At 48.3% G+C, this 13593-nt stretch overlaps 1 protein-coding gene and 1 non-coding gene across 5 annotated transcripts in view; one reads left to right on the top strand and one right to left on the bottom strand.

The window, feature by feature from the left end:
* Positions 1-12716, top strand: part of LACTBL1 (lactamase beta like 1) — a 17553-nt gene extending 4837 nt beyond the window's left edge. For all 4 annotated transcript variants that reach the window (XM_017735103.1, XM_017735102.1, XM_008634313.2 and 1 more), the window contains 5 exons: positions 1653-1762; positions 4102-4259; positions 5641-5888; positions 9223-9328; positions 11164-12716. In XM_017735103.1, the coding sequence (XP_017590592.1) occupies positions 1653-1762; positions 4102-4259; positions 5641-5888; positions 9223-9328; positions 11164-12142 (1601 nt within the window). In that variant the 3' untranslated portion in view covers positions 12143-12716. The remainder of the gene's footprint in view (positions 1-1652; positions 1763-4101; positions 4260-5640; positions 5889-9222; positions 9329-11163) is intronic.
* Positions 5101-5174, bottom strand: TRNAN-GUU. Its single transcript has one exon. It is a non-coding gene; the product is annotated as a tRNA-Asn (tRNA).
* Positions 12717-13593: the final 877 nt, after the last annotated feature.

Below are 13593 nucleotides of genomic sequence, written 5' to 3'. Positions count from 1 at the left end.
CAATCTCCCATCCAGCCCTGCCCTCTGGCACTGGGAAGCCATTCCCTGTGTCCTGTCCCTCCATGCCTTGTCCCCAGCCCCTCTCCAGCTCTCCTGGAGCCCCTTTAGGCCCTGCAAGGGGCTCGGAGCTCTCCCTGGAGCTTTCTCTTGTGCAGGTGAGCACCCCCAGCTCTCCCAGCCTGGCTCCAAGAGGGGCTCCCGCCCTTGGAGCAGCTCCGTGGCCTCCTCTGTTGATTATAGGAAACTCAACCAATCCACTCAAGGCACTGAATGCGCAAGGATTAAATATCCACGGTGTCAATGCATCAGAGCTTTAAGTAGCTGAAAGACGGCATAAAATCTACGATGAAGGTTCCAGAGGTATTTCAGAGACCAAGATCTGAAAAGGTTTCAAACCACACATTTTTATCACAGAGTACCAGGCTGCCTGTAGACTCTGTCCACCTCCATGACTTCCTAGTGCCATTTCCCTCCTCATGCCTGATGCTTCATGTCCCCCTGGTAAGCAAGAAGATGGCATTTTGTTCCCAGCTGTACAGGGTAGCTGTATGTATGAACACCTTGGGATCAGCTGGGAAAATAGTGCCTCCAAGTAAGGGAGTTCCTGTCTCTCCCTGAGTTTCAAGACCTTTTCTGGCCACAAAAATTGAAGCTGTCTGTGGGATATGCAGGATGCAGCTGATTCAGGAGGCAACTAATAGAGTAGGTGTGGGGCCTACCAAGTGTTGTTGGTGCTGGATTTCAGGTGGCACTCACAGGTCACTCCTGCCCCCATTTCTGAGGTGATGATACACAAGGGATGACTCTTGCTCACTGTTCTCCTGAACTCCAGCTCAGACTTTCCTCTAGACATGGGCAGGCCCTTCCAGGGGGGCTAAACCCACTGCCAGGCACCCCAGAGTCTTCTGCAGCCCCAGTTCTTTACTCTCCCAGGTTGCAGTGATGCCATGATGATTTTTTGCCTTTTCTTTTATACCCCTGTTATACCTTTCTACAACTTCTGTATTCTCAGTGCTTTTTGCCTACATTCTCGGACTTGTTTGTTCAGCTGGGAGACTCAACATTTTAGAAGCTTCATAGCCAGGGATCAGTGTGCCCCAGACCCCAAGGTCCTCTCCAGAACACATCCTGTAAACCAAGACAGAACCATCCAGGGGAAGGTTCCTTGGGGAGGGGGGCTCACTCGAGCCTCTCACTGGGGAATCTTTGATAGATGTGCTAATTAGTAGCACCTATAATGTTATACCAGATCTTTTGGGGGTGGGCATTGTGGGGTGCATCTCAGTGCATTCGACCTGGATGTGTGCACCTAAGGATCCTTAAAATAAATACCAAGATAAAATCCCTTTTTCCCTTCTAACCATGTCTGACTCTTGATTTTGAGACCAGGAAAAGGCATCAGCAGAGTTAGTTGAAGTACATCCCGTGTCCATCCCGTGTCCATCCTGTGTCCATCCCATGTTGGAATAAGCAATAACAGGGCACAGTGCGGCTGTTTCACACGAGACAGAAATAATTCAGGGTTGTCCCTTCCCTGTGCAGAAGCATCCCTTAGGCCAACGCAAGCAAGAAAGTTTGTGGTGGCTGCTGGGCGAGGTTAAAGCTTGTCCACGTGTCTGTTGTCAGTCCTGTCACCCTAAACTGTTTTCCAGGTCCGTCTGTGATGGAGGTGAGGTCAGAAGCTGTGCAGATGTGTCCCCGCTATCCTGAGCCAGTCCCACTGGACCACCCCCTCCCCATCCTGAAGGAAGCGTTGGAGAAGGTCTGTGGGGAGGAGGGACCAGAGGGACACACAGCTCTTGGCTGCTTTTCTCCAGGGGTACAGGGGAGATGGTGGATTTTGCTGCTGAACATCCGTGGGGAAGGAGGTGGGGAACTGAGGAGGGGGAGAACGTGTGAACCTAGAAATGGATGTGTAAAACTCCTTCAGTGAACAGGTCAGTGAGCAGCTCTCTTGCCCAGAGGGTGAGCTGGGATGGACAAACATCATCACTTGTCCATCAGAAGGCCTGGAGAGTTTCCACCAGCATGAAATGGTGGCTCTTGGCACCTGGTGCATTATGTGGCAGCCTTCATGTCCTGAAGAGTACCTGGCTCAGGTTCTCCCTGGTTCCAATTCATCAGCCAGTGCCAATTCCTTATTTTCTTGCTTTGCTGGCTTTCCCCAAGCCTCAGTTTAAAAATTAAAAAGATGCTTGTATGTAACTCTTGAGCAGGGAGTGGAGGGGAAGGGGAAGGGGAAGAAGACCGGCAGTTGGATGAAAGAGGGTGCAATTCACTGTCAGTATATCCTCAGTATGAGGTGGATCTGACATCTTAGCACTGCCTGAACTTCTGGCAGGCTCCATGTGCTCTAAGGAAATACTGCAGTGTTGCCCTGACTGTCTGGACCATAAGGACAGTCATTCTCTGACAGGACATTCCCGATTTTTAGGCCCCTATCACCTGCTCTCTCTCTCACTTGTCTCCTTCTCACAAGTAGAAGGCAATCAGCACTGTGAACAATATTCAACATGCAAGTGCATCAGGGATTCATACAGTGAAAAAAATATATTTTATGTTACTTCTCTAATAGTCCCTCCTATTTTATTTGCCTTTTTTTCTGCCTTAAGGCACTGAGCAAATGTTTCCATAGGAACATCCACCTCAGCCCTGGGGTCTTCTTCCTGAGAGCTCAGGCCCAGCTTTGGGCAGTTTCCCTGCACACACATGGCTTTATCCACACTGAATTTCAATTCCCATCACTTCACATCCACTTTTACAAAGTTTCTGCCTGTCCCTGGAATCTTGAAGAGCATCTCTTATTTCTGTCAACTTCCTGCAGGTGCAGGCAGGTCTAAAGGTCAGACTCTCTCTGAGAAAAGGAGGATCATGATTGTTGGAATGAATCTTAGAGCCACATGGGTTGGAAAAGAATGTTAAAGCTCATCCAGTCCCATCCCTTGCCATGGGCAGGGACACCTTCCACTAGCCCAGGTTGCTCCAAGCCCTGTTCAACCTGGCCTTGAACCCTGCCAGGGATCCAGGGGCAGCCACAGCTGCTCTGGGCACCCTGTGCCAGGGCCTCCCCACCCTCACAGGGGAGAATTTCTTTCCAATATCCCATCTAATCCTGCTCTCTGGCAGCGGGAAGCCATTCCCTCTTGTCCTGCCACTCCAGGCTCTTGTCCAAAGTCCTTTTCCATGGTCTCTGTGAGCCCAGACCCTTCTCAGGAGGTGCTGGTGCACCAGATGTACACATCTACAGATGTACCAGATGGGCCACTGGTCCATGGCGAGGGAGGGCAAAGGACCCCAACAGAAGGGCTGGACAAGCTGGATGTTTCCACTTGTGGCTCTCAGTGCCCTTCCCCTGGCCATCCAGTGAAGAGATTCCAAGGACATGGCTCAGTTTGGCTTTTCTTGTCTCGAGTGCTGGGTCTGGAAGGGCATTTCCTATGTCTTAACCACGGTGTGCAAAACAAAATGGGTGCCTGAAAATGCAAATGATATGTGCAAGATGAGGACAGAGCTTTGAAAAAGTCCCAAAAGGGCAAAATCGATTCATTCTGCTTGCAGAGGTGGGTGGGGCACAGCTGGATGAGGGGTTCTGCACAGCCCTGGCACAGCAGGGAGCCAGGAGCAATCACAGCCCTTCAGTTGCTCAGAGCTGTTCCTCAGGTTGTGGTTTAAACAGGAGCCCAAGCTCCAGGGTGTTTCATGGCATGAGGAGTGTCGTGGGATATCTGAAAAGTCTTTCTCTCATACATCTTTGGCCCTAAAATACCAGTGCAAAGAACAGATGTGCAGAATACAAATTAAAAAAGAAGAAATTACAATTATTACGTGTTGGTGTTTGGTTTTAATCATAAATATTACAAGCATGAGCACACAGTGGACATGTAGACTGAAAAAGGACACAGGATAACTCAACAGAAGCAATTCTAAGAAACAGATAAACATTTAAAATACTTCTTTTTGCCAAAACACCACTCATAGGATCCCTCTCGAGTGCTCGGGTGTAACAAGGGCTGATGGTCTGGGCCTTCTACTGCCTGGTACTGACTGGAAGCATTATAAGACTCTTCTTTTGGATGCTCATGATCTCCCTTCCTTCCCCAGGTGGATCTGATGCTGCGGCAGAAGATGCACAACTCCGGCCTGCCAGCCATGTCGGCCATTGTCATCTACAACGACACCGTGCTCTGGACGGGCAACTTTGGGAAGAAGAACGGCTCCGACCCCACCTCAGGGCTGCCCAACGAATACACCATCTACAGGTGAGACACCTGGCACGGGTGTGAGAGCCAGGAAAGGGCGGATACCCCTATGGAGAGCTGATATCTGGGAACAGAGATGTCGTCACAAACTGCTGGTCCATGCAGGAACCTCTGCTGGCTTTTGCTGGAACTTTGTGAGACAATGCTACAGCAAGTTCCCAGATTATTACATGCTGGTGGCTTACTGAGAGACTTTGGATTTATTTATGTATTTTTTCATTTAATTCTGACAATATTTTTAATTGGAATGGCAATGACCCTAAAGAACCTGAAACATACTGCTCCTTACATGGGAATGGCTTCACGTCCAGGGCACAAACCTGAAGACCAAGAGATGGCACAGATTTGGAGAACAGAGAGGAGACAGTGCTACCAGATTTACAAAAATAATAATAAATGTCAGTTTAGGAAAAACTGATGTTTGGGGTGGATATCTACTGAACACATAAAGTAGACCCACAAGCTTATTCATCGTCCCAGTGAAGTCAAAGTCATATTGGCTGTTATATTTTAGGTTAAGACAGAATCAAGCTCTTAATGTGAGGTAAAAACAAAAAAAAAAGAGATGAAGGGAATGCTTCCTTCCTCTAAAGACCAATTTTCAGTGAACTGTAACTGTGTTATCTAAGAAACATGGGCTGCACTCTGACTATAAAATTGTGTCCTCATAATGAACAATTTTGGAAAGTTTCGGCAGCTGTGATTATCTGTTCTTCCCCATCTGTATAATGGTAAAATGACCTCCTGCTATTTTCCTTCCAGAATCATTGAATGATTTGGGTTGGAAGTGACATTCAAGGTCTGGTTCCAACCCCCTGCCATGGGCCAGGAGTCAGGTCCACGTCCCTGGGTGGGCTCGAACCACCAACCTTTCGGTTAACAGCCGAACGCGCTGACCGATTGCGCCACAGGGACCGCCTGGATAGACCCAAAAACTGTGGCTATCTGGCATTTAGGGACAGTCTGGTGTGGGCCTGGCAGTGCTGGGTAAATGGTCCAACTCGATGATCTTAAAGGTCTTTTCCAACCTAAATGATTCTGTGATTTTAACCTTTAAAATTCCAATAAACTACTTGAGAGTTTTTATGGTATTTACTAAGCAGTAATTTACAATTTACGCCATTTTATGAATGCCAAGTGAATAGAAAGAGATCTGCAGCCCACTGCACTGCTGGGGACAGACAGAGGTTATGCTGCAGTCTATAAAGATTCAGATTTAAGGATATTAATTCAAACTTCCTACCTGTATTTTAGGCATTCCCTCTGGAACAAACAAAGGTGTCGTACATAAAACCACGGTGATCTCATGTGCTGACCTTCTTTCCCCTTGATTCATGGGCTTCTTAATGCTAAATTTCTCCAAATGTTTCTTCCCCAACAGAATTGCCAGCGTCTCCAAGATCTTCCCCACCATTATGTTGTACAGGATGTGGGAGGAAGGAAAAGTCACGTCCCTTGATGACCCATTGGAGCGTTATGCCCAGAACTTTGTTATTAAGAACCCTCTGGGGAGGCTCAAGGACTCAGAGCAGAGATACACAGCAGACGGGCTGGTTTTTTTGGAAAAAGGCTCGATGCCACTGAAGCCATCCCCGGTCACCCTGCGCAGAATGGCCAGTCAGCTCTCAGGTGAGGCAGCTCCCTGCGTGTCCCTGGGCCTCTGTGCCCCTGGAAAGACCCCACAGAGAGAGCAGACCATATTCCAGGAATAAAACAAGGCTGCTGGGACGCTGCTTCCCAGTCTGGACCCCGCACCGTGCACTTCACAGGGATCAGGCAGGGCCCTTGGAAGCAGGGTGTCAGCAACTTCATGGAGTGCTCAAAGGGAACTCTTGTCCAGGACACCTGCCAGGACAGGGGCTGAGATGAGGAGGTTTTGTTCCCCTGCAAGGCGACCAGAGATTCCTTTCAGGTGACCACAGATTCCTTTCAGGTGAACACAGACTCCTTTCTCCTCGGTACCATGAAATCAGGCTCCAATTGCACAACACTGTTTTGTACTCCAGTCCCGAGTGCTCTCATTTTTCTGAGATGTAGAGTTGAGGGTCAAATCTCTTTGCTTTGAATAGAAAGACCTTGATTGCTGAGCTAAATTTAGCTGTCAGTGTGGTTCCTGATCCGGGATTCCTGGGCTATTAATAGCTTGGCACTTGCTGTCAGAGGAGTGTTAATCTGCTGCTACCTTCAGAATTGAGGAATTCGTATGTTAAGGGAGAAGGAACTCGCAGGACTAAGAACTTTAACCTTTCTCAGAAACAAAGCTGCTAATACTTGACTGAGGAATTATAAAATGTAATGGGCAAAAAGAGTGTGCTGATATCACACGTGGTATTTTGGTTAATCTCTGTAACCCTTGCATTATTCCAGATGGGAATAAATGCCCTAAAATTAGGACCTAAAATCAAAATAGCATGTCTGCAACTTGCAGGACCTCAGGATGGGGTACAGCATCAGCTGAAGCAAGTGAATATGAAAATGAGGGCTCCCCAAAACTGAATGATACTGAAACCTGGAAAGAAGCAGATAAACAACCCAAAGTGGCCAGCGGCCACATCCCTGCCCAGATGCTCTCCCTGCAGACAAGGTGTGGCTCTATCCAGCCTGACATTGTCTTCAGGGGAACCAGCTGTGCCTGGTCCCCTCTGACACATGAGCACCTGAAGCTGCTCTAACTGCTCCTGTCACCCAGGGAGGTGTGAAGTGCACCTCAGAAATGTTGTAAGGAGCATAAATCAAAAGGGTACCTGGTCATGGCATAATTCCTGGTACTGTGCAGCCCTTCCATTGCTTCCATCACTGTGCTGGATTTGTGCCCCTGCTCAGCTCCTTTTATGCTCCAATGTATTTTTGGATTTTAGAATGTGGCCCAAATTTCCCAGACCACCCCAGCAGGACCACACCAACCCTCGGACCCTAACAATTCAGGAGAAGGAAATGCACGGTTTCAAAATCCCAACCACAAATCAAAGGAACGTTCCGGTTCCACTTTCCCTTTTCTGTGTGTCAAACCCCAAAAAGGAATAAGTTCTGCTTAGCACCAGGATCAAAGCCACCGCATGACACATTGTAAAGTGGGTTTCATCTGAATTCTTCCAGTGGAAACTGATCTGTAATAGATCCTCATTATCTGGTCTCTCCATTTCATATTACAAAAGTAACTCCAAAGGTTTTTCTCCTCAGCACTCGACAGGCCCATTGCTGGAGGGAAGCTCCAGCTTGTCAAGACTGCGATTTTCAAATCCGCACGAATGACAGGATGGGATGCGATTGTAAATTCTTAACAACGTGCTTGTCACAGCAATTAGCAGCCCATGAGGTAGAAATCAATGACTCTGGATTATATTATGCTCTGGTTTATCATTTCCAATGAACCTCAAGGAGACACTGCACTGCTGTCATGGAGCTGGTGAATTCTCCCACTGCTCCAACATTTTCTTCACTGCCATTGGGGCAAGTTCGTAATGAAGGAGCCCACTGTCCACTGGAAGACGTCAGTGCTTCTCTTATCTGGTCACACAGCTGCACAAATAGCCCCAGAGCAGGGGCAGAAGCAGGGCTCTCACTCCAGCTCAAACACCAAGCTCAGGCCAGCTGAGAAAACCAAGTGTTGCTGCCACAAAAGAATGGGGCCTCATTCAGCTTTGCCAGGACGCAGGACAAGAGGAAAAGGCCTCAAGTTGCACCAAGAGAGGTTTAGATCAGATATTACGAAAAAATTTCACAGGGAGGGTTGTGAAGTATTGGCACAGGCTGCCCAGGGCAGTGGTGGAGTCACTATCCCTGGAGTTGTTCAAAAAACACGGGATGTGGACACTTGGGGACATGGACTAGTGGTGGACATGACAGTGCTGGGTTAATGGTTGGACTCCATGATCTTGGAGGGCTTCCCAACCTTAGTGAACCCATGATAAAGACATGGTCACTGAGCACACAACTGTGAGTTGTTTTTCTGTCAAAAACACGCGTTTCCCAATTTCCTCCCAAACCTCCACATCAAAGCAAGCAGCAAGGATTCCATTCCAAAAGTAGTCCAAGTTCTGGCCTAGACAAGTGTCACGGGTTCGGTTTGTAACCGGGCGTCCCAGTGCCGGAAACGAGAGAGAGCTTGGAGGGGGAGTTTGCCTATTCTTAAATGTGGATCACAGAGGTGATCACAACTTTAAGTGGCTTAGAGAATTGTCCATATCCAAACTGGCCAGCTGATAGGTTCTATCAGTTCCCAGAGGAAACTGTAAGCACCCCTTAGCAAGGACGTCCCTTCCGGGACTATGCTTGCTAACCTATGACAACAAGCCATCGATCCTGTGCAGAGGAGCTGGGGTGATTTAAAAAGTACTGACCAAAAGATTTTAGGGAATCCATGTTCAGTGAGGAATTAAAAGTGAAAAGAACGTGATTATTTTCTACATTTAGAAACCCTGAATAATTAAAAGTGGAAAGAACCTTGGTTTTTTCTATATCTTGAAACCCTAAATAAATGTTGATATAGATGAGGGGGAAGATAAAAATAATTTAGGCCAAGCCTGGAGTTGTCCAGAGAAGTTTAGGCCCTCTGTGGTGAAGTGTAAAGAATAAAATCCTGTTAAAAGGGACTGTTAAACACATTTGTAGTCAAGGGAATGCAGTCACGTGGAAATACAGACAGGGATTCCCCAACACCCCTTCTGCCCCTCTCTTCCAAACCACACTTGGAGATCCAGGATATTTTCCATCATTCATCGAGGCATTTTCACGGAGATGCAGCAGCCCAGAGGTAATGCTGGGGTAGGACCTGTGTAACCCAGAGTCAGGAGCCCATTACTTGATGCTGTGTCCTGCAGCTCGGCAGGAGCAGGCCCTTGCTGTGTCTCCAGAGTTCTCGTGTCCACCACTGGTGCTTCCACTCTGCCATTGAATCTTGCCTTTGTTCTCTCTTCACCAGAGCCATCATTTCCATTATTTCTCTCCCTTTCCCACGGCACAGGTCTGCCCAGGAGGCTGCGATCCACCAGCCTGCTCTGGAAGGGCAACACACAGGACGCCCTCACGCTGCTCAAAGACGACGTCTTGGTGGCCGACCCAGGAACCAGGTCAGATACCTTCATTTAGGAGCTTTTGGTCTGGATGTGTTCTCCACTCTCAGCCTCATTCCCAGCCTCCATGGCCAGTGGCTAAAAGGCTGCCATTCCCAAAGGGAGCTTCAGCCATCTCCCCACATGCCTGTCAGAGGCAGAAAAAAGTGACTGTTGGAGGTGTCAGGGTTGGGTTTAATTTTTTAAGCCCAGATGAGCCAAGTCAAACTGCTATAGTTCATTTCATGAGCCTTAAATGATGCAGGTTTTCAAAAGTGGGAAGGCACTTTAAACAGTTTAAATCATCACAGATTTCAGTTAAAATCATGTCTGTGGTGAGTTGTGTGTCTCTAAATTATCTAAAAGGTCTATGAATGCTTGTTACAATTCCTGTAGCCTGTTAAAAGTCTCTTACCTGGGTTGCAAACACTCAAAAATACCATGGAATCATAGAACCCCAGACTGATTTGGGTTGGAAGGGACATCAAAGATCATCTTTTTCCACCCCTCTGCCAAGGATAGGGACACCTTCCACTATCCAAGGTTGCTCCAAGCCCTGTCCAACCTGGACTTGGACACTTCCCCACAGGATCCAGTGGACAGCAGATGAGGGAAATGATTCAGACTAACTGGGAAAAAACTTTCTAAGAATTGTCTGGGAATTAATTACGGTCTGAAATAATTTACCCAGGATGGCCAAGGATCTACCACGGTCACTTGTGGTTGTTCTGTCCCACATCATGTAGGAGGCTACAACAGATATTCCTTAAAGGATTTTAAGATTTCAATATCATCATCTTCTCTGGTATTTTTATATCTTTATTGAAACTTATCTCTGTTGGTATCTTTATGATCCCCACGAAGATAAATAGGGACATACCCTCATAGTCTCCCAGTGTCTTATTAATTGATACGTTGATAGTTTTCAGTCTCTGTCCTTGTTCTCTGTTATACTTCCCAGCTAACAGATCATTCTTCCCAAAGGAAGTTCCCATCCACTGATATAGATGTTTTAACGTATTTTTCTGTGTTGAAATTCAGCTCCATTTCAGACACAAGGTTTTACATACAGAATGTATTTATTCTTAGGGTAAGAATATATATGCTCATCATGCTTTTATTCAACCAAATGTGTTGGAAAAGGTTGAAGTGGTGCAAATTTGTGATCTAAATAGGCCTTAATGAGATGTGTGGCTTCACACAATTAAAAAAAAACCAACAGGGTTGAAAATAAAATGAATTTTGAAAATGTGTTTTAAAAAAATGCCCCTTCATGTCTTCATGCCATTAAACTTCATTCAAGTGTAAAGACTTCAATCACTTGATGGATATTAAAGACTGGAGCACTCAGGTTTCTTTAATGACTCCACGTTGCTAGATGCTGCTTTGTGGGCTTTTATGTGCTCTTTAAGTGCTTTTACCATCTTAAGGTAGCTTAGGTATCTAAGTGATTATCCCAAGGCAAATCCCCAAAGAGGTTAAAGAGGTTTACCTGGGATTTTGAGACCTTTAGGGCGAGCACCTGGAACTCTCCACACTGCTCTTAGAAAGAATGGATGGTGAACAATTATAAACAGCAAGTCAGGTTATGCAAATACAGAGGGGTTTTTTCTTTTCCATCTCCAGCTCTCTCTGTACATCAGGGTTAAACAGCTCTGCTGATGTTCCCATAAAACATTTCTCTTTCTTGATTTAACAACAAATCCTGGCAACTATGTGCAGCTTTTCTCTGTCTCTCCTTCATCTGTCATTCTATAAAATGTGAATTTTTCCCTAAAGAAGAGAGACCCAGCCACTGGTTTTGCTTATCACTAATGAACAGCTGATCCCAATATATTCCTCTTCCTTCCCAGATGCCACTACAGCAACCTGGCCTTCTCCCTGATGGCCCATGTGCTGGCTGACCATGCAGCCAACGGGCAGTACCAGCGCTGGATCTCGGAGAACATCCTGGACCGCCTGGGCATGGAGGACACCGGCTTCGACATCACGGCGCCCATCCGCTCCCAGATGGCCGTGGGCTTCTACAGCAGCCAGCAGCCGGCCCCGCTTTACGACCTGGGCTGGTACCGGCCCTCTGGCCAGATGTACTCCACAGCTGCTGACCTGGCCAAGCTGGCCATGGTCTTCTTGGGCACCTACCACCGCCGGCTGCTCGAGCCCGACACGGTGAAGACAATGCTGACGCCCCTGTTCAAGTGCTCCGTTGAATACTTTGCTAACAAGACGGGCACACCCTGGGAGATTAACGAGCAGTTGGGATACGATGTCATCAGGAAAGACGGGGACCTCGATGGTTATTCAGCAACCTTCTCTCTCATCCCCAAGCTCCGCCTGAGCTTCATCGTGCTGATGGCAGGGCCCAGACCTCAGGGTGGGGACATTGTGACTCAGACATACGAGTATCTCATCCCTGCCATGGAGACGGCGTTCAGAGAGGCCGACAAAAGCTTGGTTCCTCCTCCAAACCCAATCCCTTATGTTGGCTACTACACCTATTCCAACCTGACTTTCTATGAGATCAAAGTTGGAATTGGTGGGGTGCTGGTCATGCAGCAGTTTGGGCCTCATGTGGAAGAGCTGATCCCTGAAAAGTATAGGACAATCAAGCTCCACCACCTGGAAGATCGTGTTTTCCAAGTCGTTTTTGACAAGGAGTTCCCATGTGTTCTGCACCTGGGCTCTGCCTCCATCTCGCTGGAGACCCAGAATGGGCAGCTCTTTAACTTCTACCCCTTCGACCGCAAGGGTTTGTCCCCTGGCTTTGACGCCCCGGGCCTGAACACCTACAACGTGGTGCGTGTCCTGCGCAAGCCCGTGTTCTACAGCTAAACATTCCCTGCTCTTCCCACCGCTCCTGGGAGCTGGCTCCAAATCTGTGTCTTACCAGACTCTCCTGGCCGTGAGGCTTTGTGGATGCCATTCAAAAGGGAAGGATGGTGGCAAATGACTCTTTTGCCAAACAAATCCTTCCCGCTTCTAGGACAATTTTAATGACTTGTCATTGGCCCCCAGCAGTGCACAACAGGCCAGCTGGCACCTGGAGATGCCTGCAGGAAAAAGAGGTGGGAATGTGCTGGATAGATGTGTTTGGAGGGCATAAAAAAAAGCAAGCACTGAAGAGTCCACTCTTACATTGTCTGTTTGATGACCACTGTGGTGACAAACTGCTATCATCAAAGGGTTGACAATTCCCTGGGGTTCTCAGAAAATTTCTCTTCATCAGTACAAGGATTTTTCCAGGGCTTTTCAGGAGCCTGTCTATCACAAACAAGATCCTTTACCTGGGTTTGCCAAAAGCATTATGTGCTGAAAAACGGCACCAGTCTGACACCAGGCTCTGCTTGGGACTCCTGGGATGTGAGGGTCTGTTTCTTTCCTGGGTCATAAACTTTAAAAGTGCAGAGCAATGTGGTTCTGTCTTGGCTCCTTAGATTTCTGCAGAAGTGGTGTTCCTTCAAAGGATGTTGGAGCAGTGTAGAAGCCGAAGCTCACTTCTGTGAACAGGGGCACAGGAACATAAGCTGAGATGTTCCAGCAGGACTCAGCTCTGTGACTGTCTCAGTATCCAGGAAAGTGTGAGTGTGGTGTGGAAGTTCAGGAATGGATGGGAACCTTTCTGTGTGTTTTGGATGCAAACACACCCACTGTGTTTCTGCAGCTGGGAGTGCAGATGCTGAGGGAAAGTGCCTCAGCCTGGGGAGCACCACTTTGGGGACAGTGCCCCTGCACCTACAGAGCCACTGACACATGTTGTTATCCCTTCCTGTGCCCACTCCCTGCCAAGGCAGGCAGGACAGGGCATATGGGTCACACCAACCCCAGGCAGTGCTCCAGGTGTGGGGCAGAGTGACTGGAAACCTGCCCGGGAGGAAAAGGCCCTGGAGGTGTTGGTGGCAGTGAGCCCAGATGTGCCCAGGTGGCCAAGAAGGCCAATAGCACCTGGCCTCTCCCAGCCATGGTGTGACCACAGGACCAGGGCAGTGACTGCCTCCCTGTGCTGGGCACTGGTGAGTCCCCACCTTGAATCCTGGGGCAGTTCTGGGCTCCTCACAACAAGAAAGACATGGAGGGGCTGGAGCATGTCCAGAGAAGGGAACAGAGCTGGGGAAGGGCCGGGAGCGCCAGGAGCGGCTGAGGGAGCTGGGAAAGGGGCTCAGCCTGGAGAAAAGGAGGCTCAGGGGGGACCTTGTGGCTCTGCACAACTCCCTGAGAGGAGGGGGCAGCCAGGCAAGGGTCAGGCTCTGCTCCCAGGGAACAGGGACAGGACAAGAGGTAATGGC

This window comes from Corvus brachyrhynchos, unplaced genomic scaffold (assembly GCF_000691975.1).
Source record: "Corvus brachyrhynchos isolate BGI_N302 unplaced genomic scaffold, ASM69197v1 scaffold525, whole genome shotgun sequence".
NCBI classification, from domain to species: Eukaryota; Metazoa; Chordata; class Aves; order Passeriformes; family Corvidae; genus Corvus; species Corvus brachyrhynchos.
Note: the sequence above shows the minus strand (reverse complement) of the source record. Positions and strands in the feature narration are given on the sequence as shown.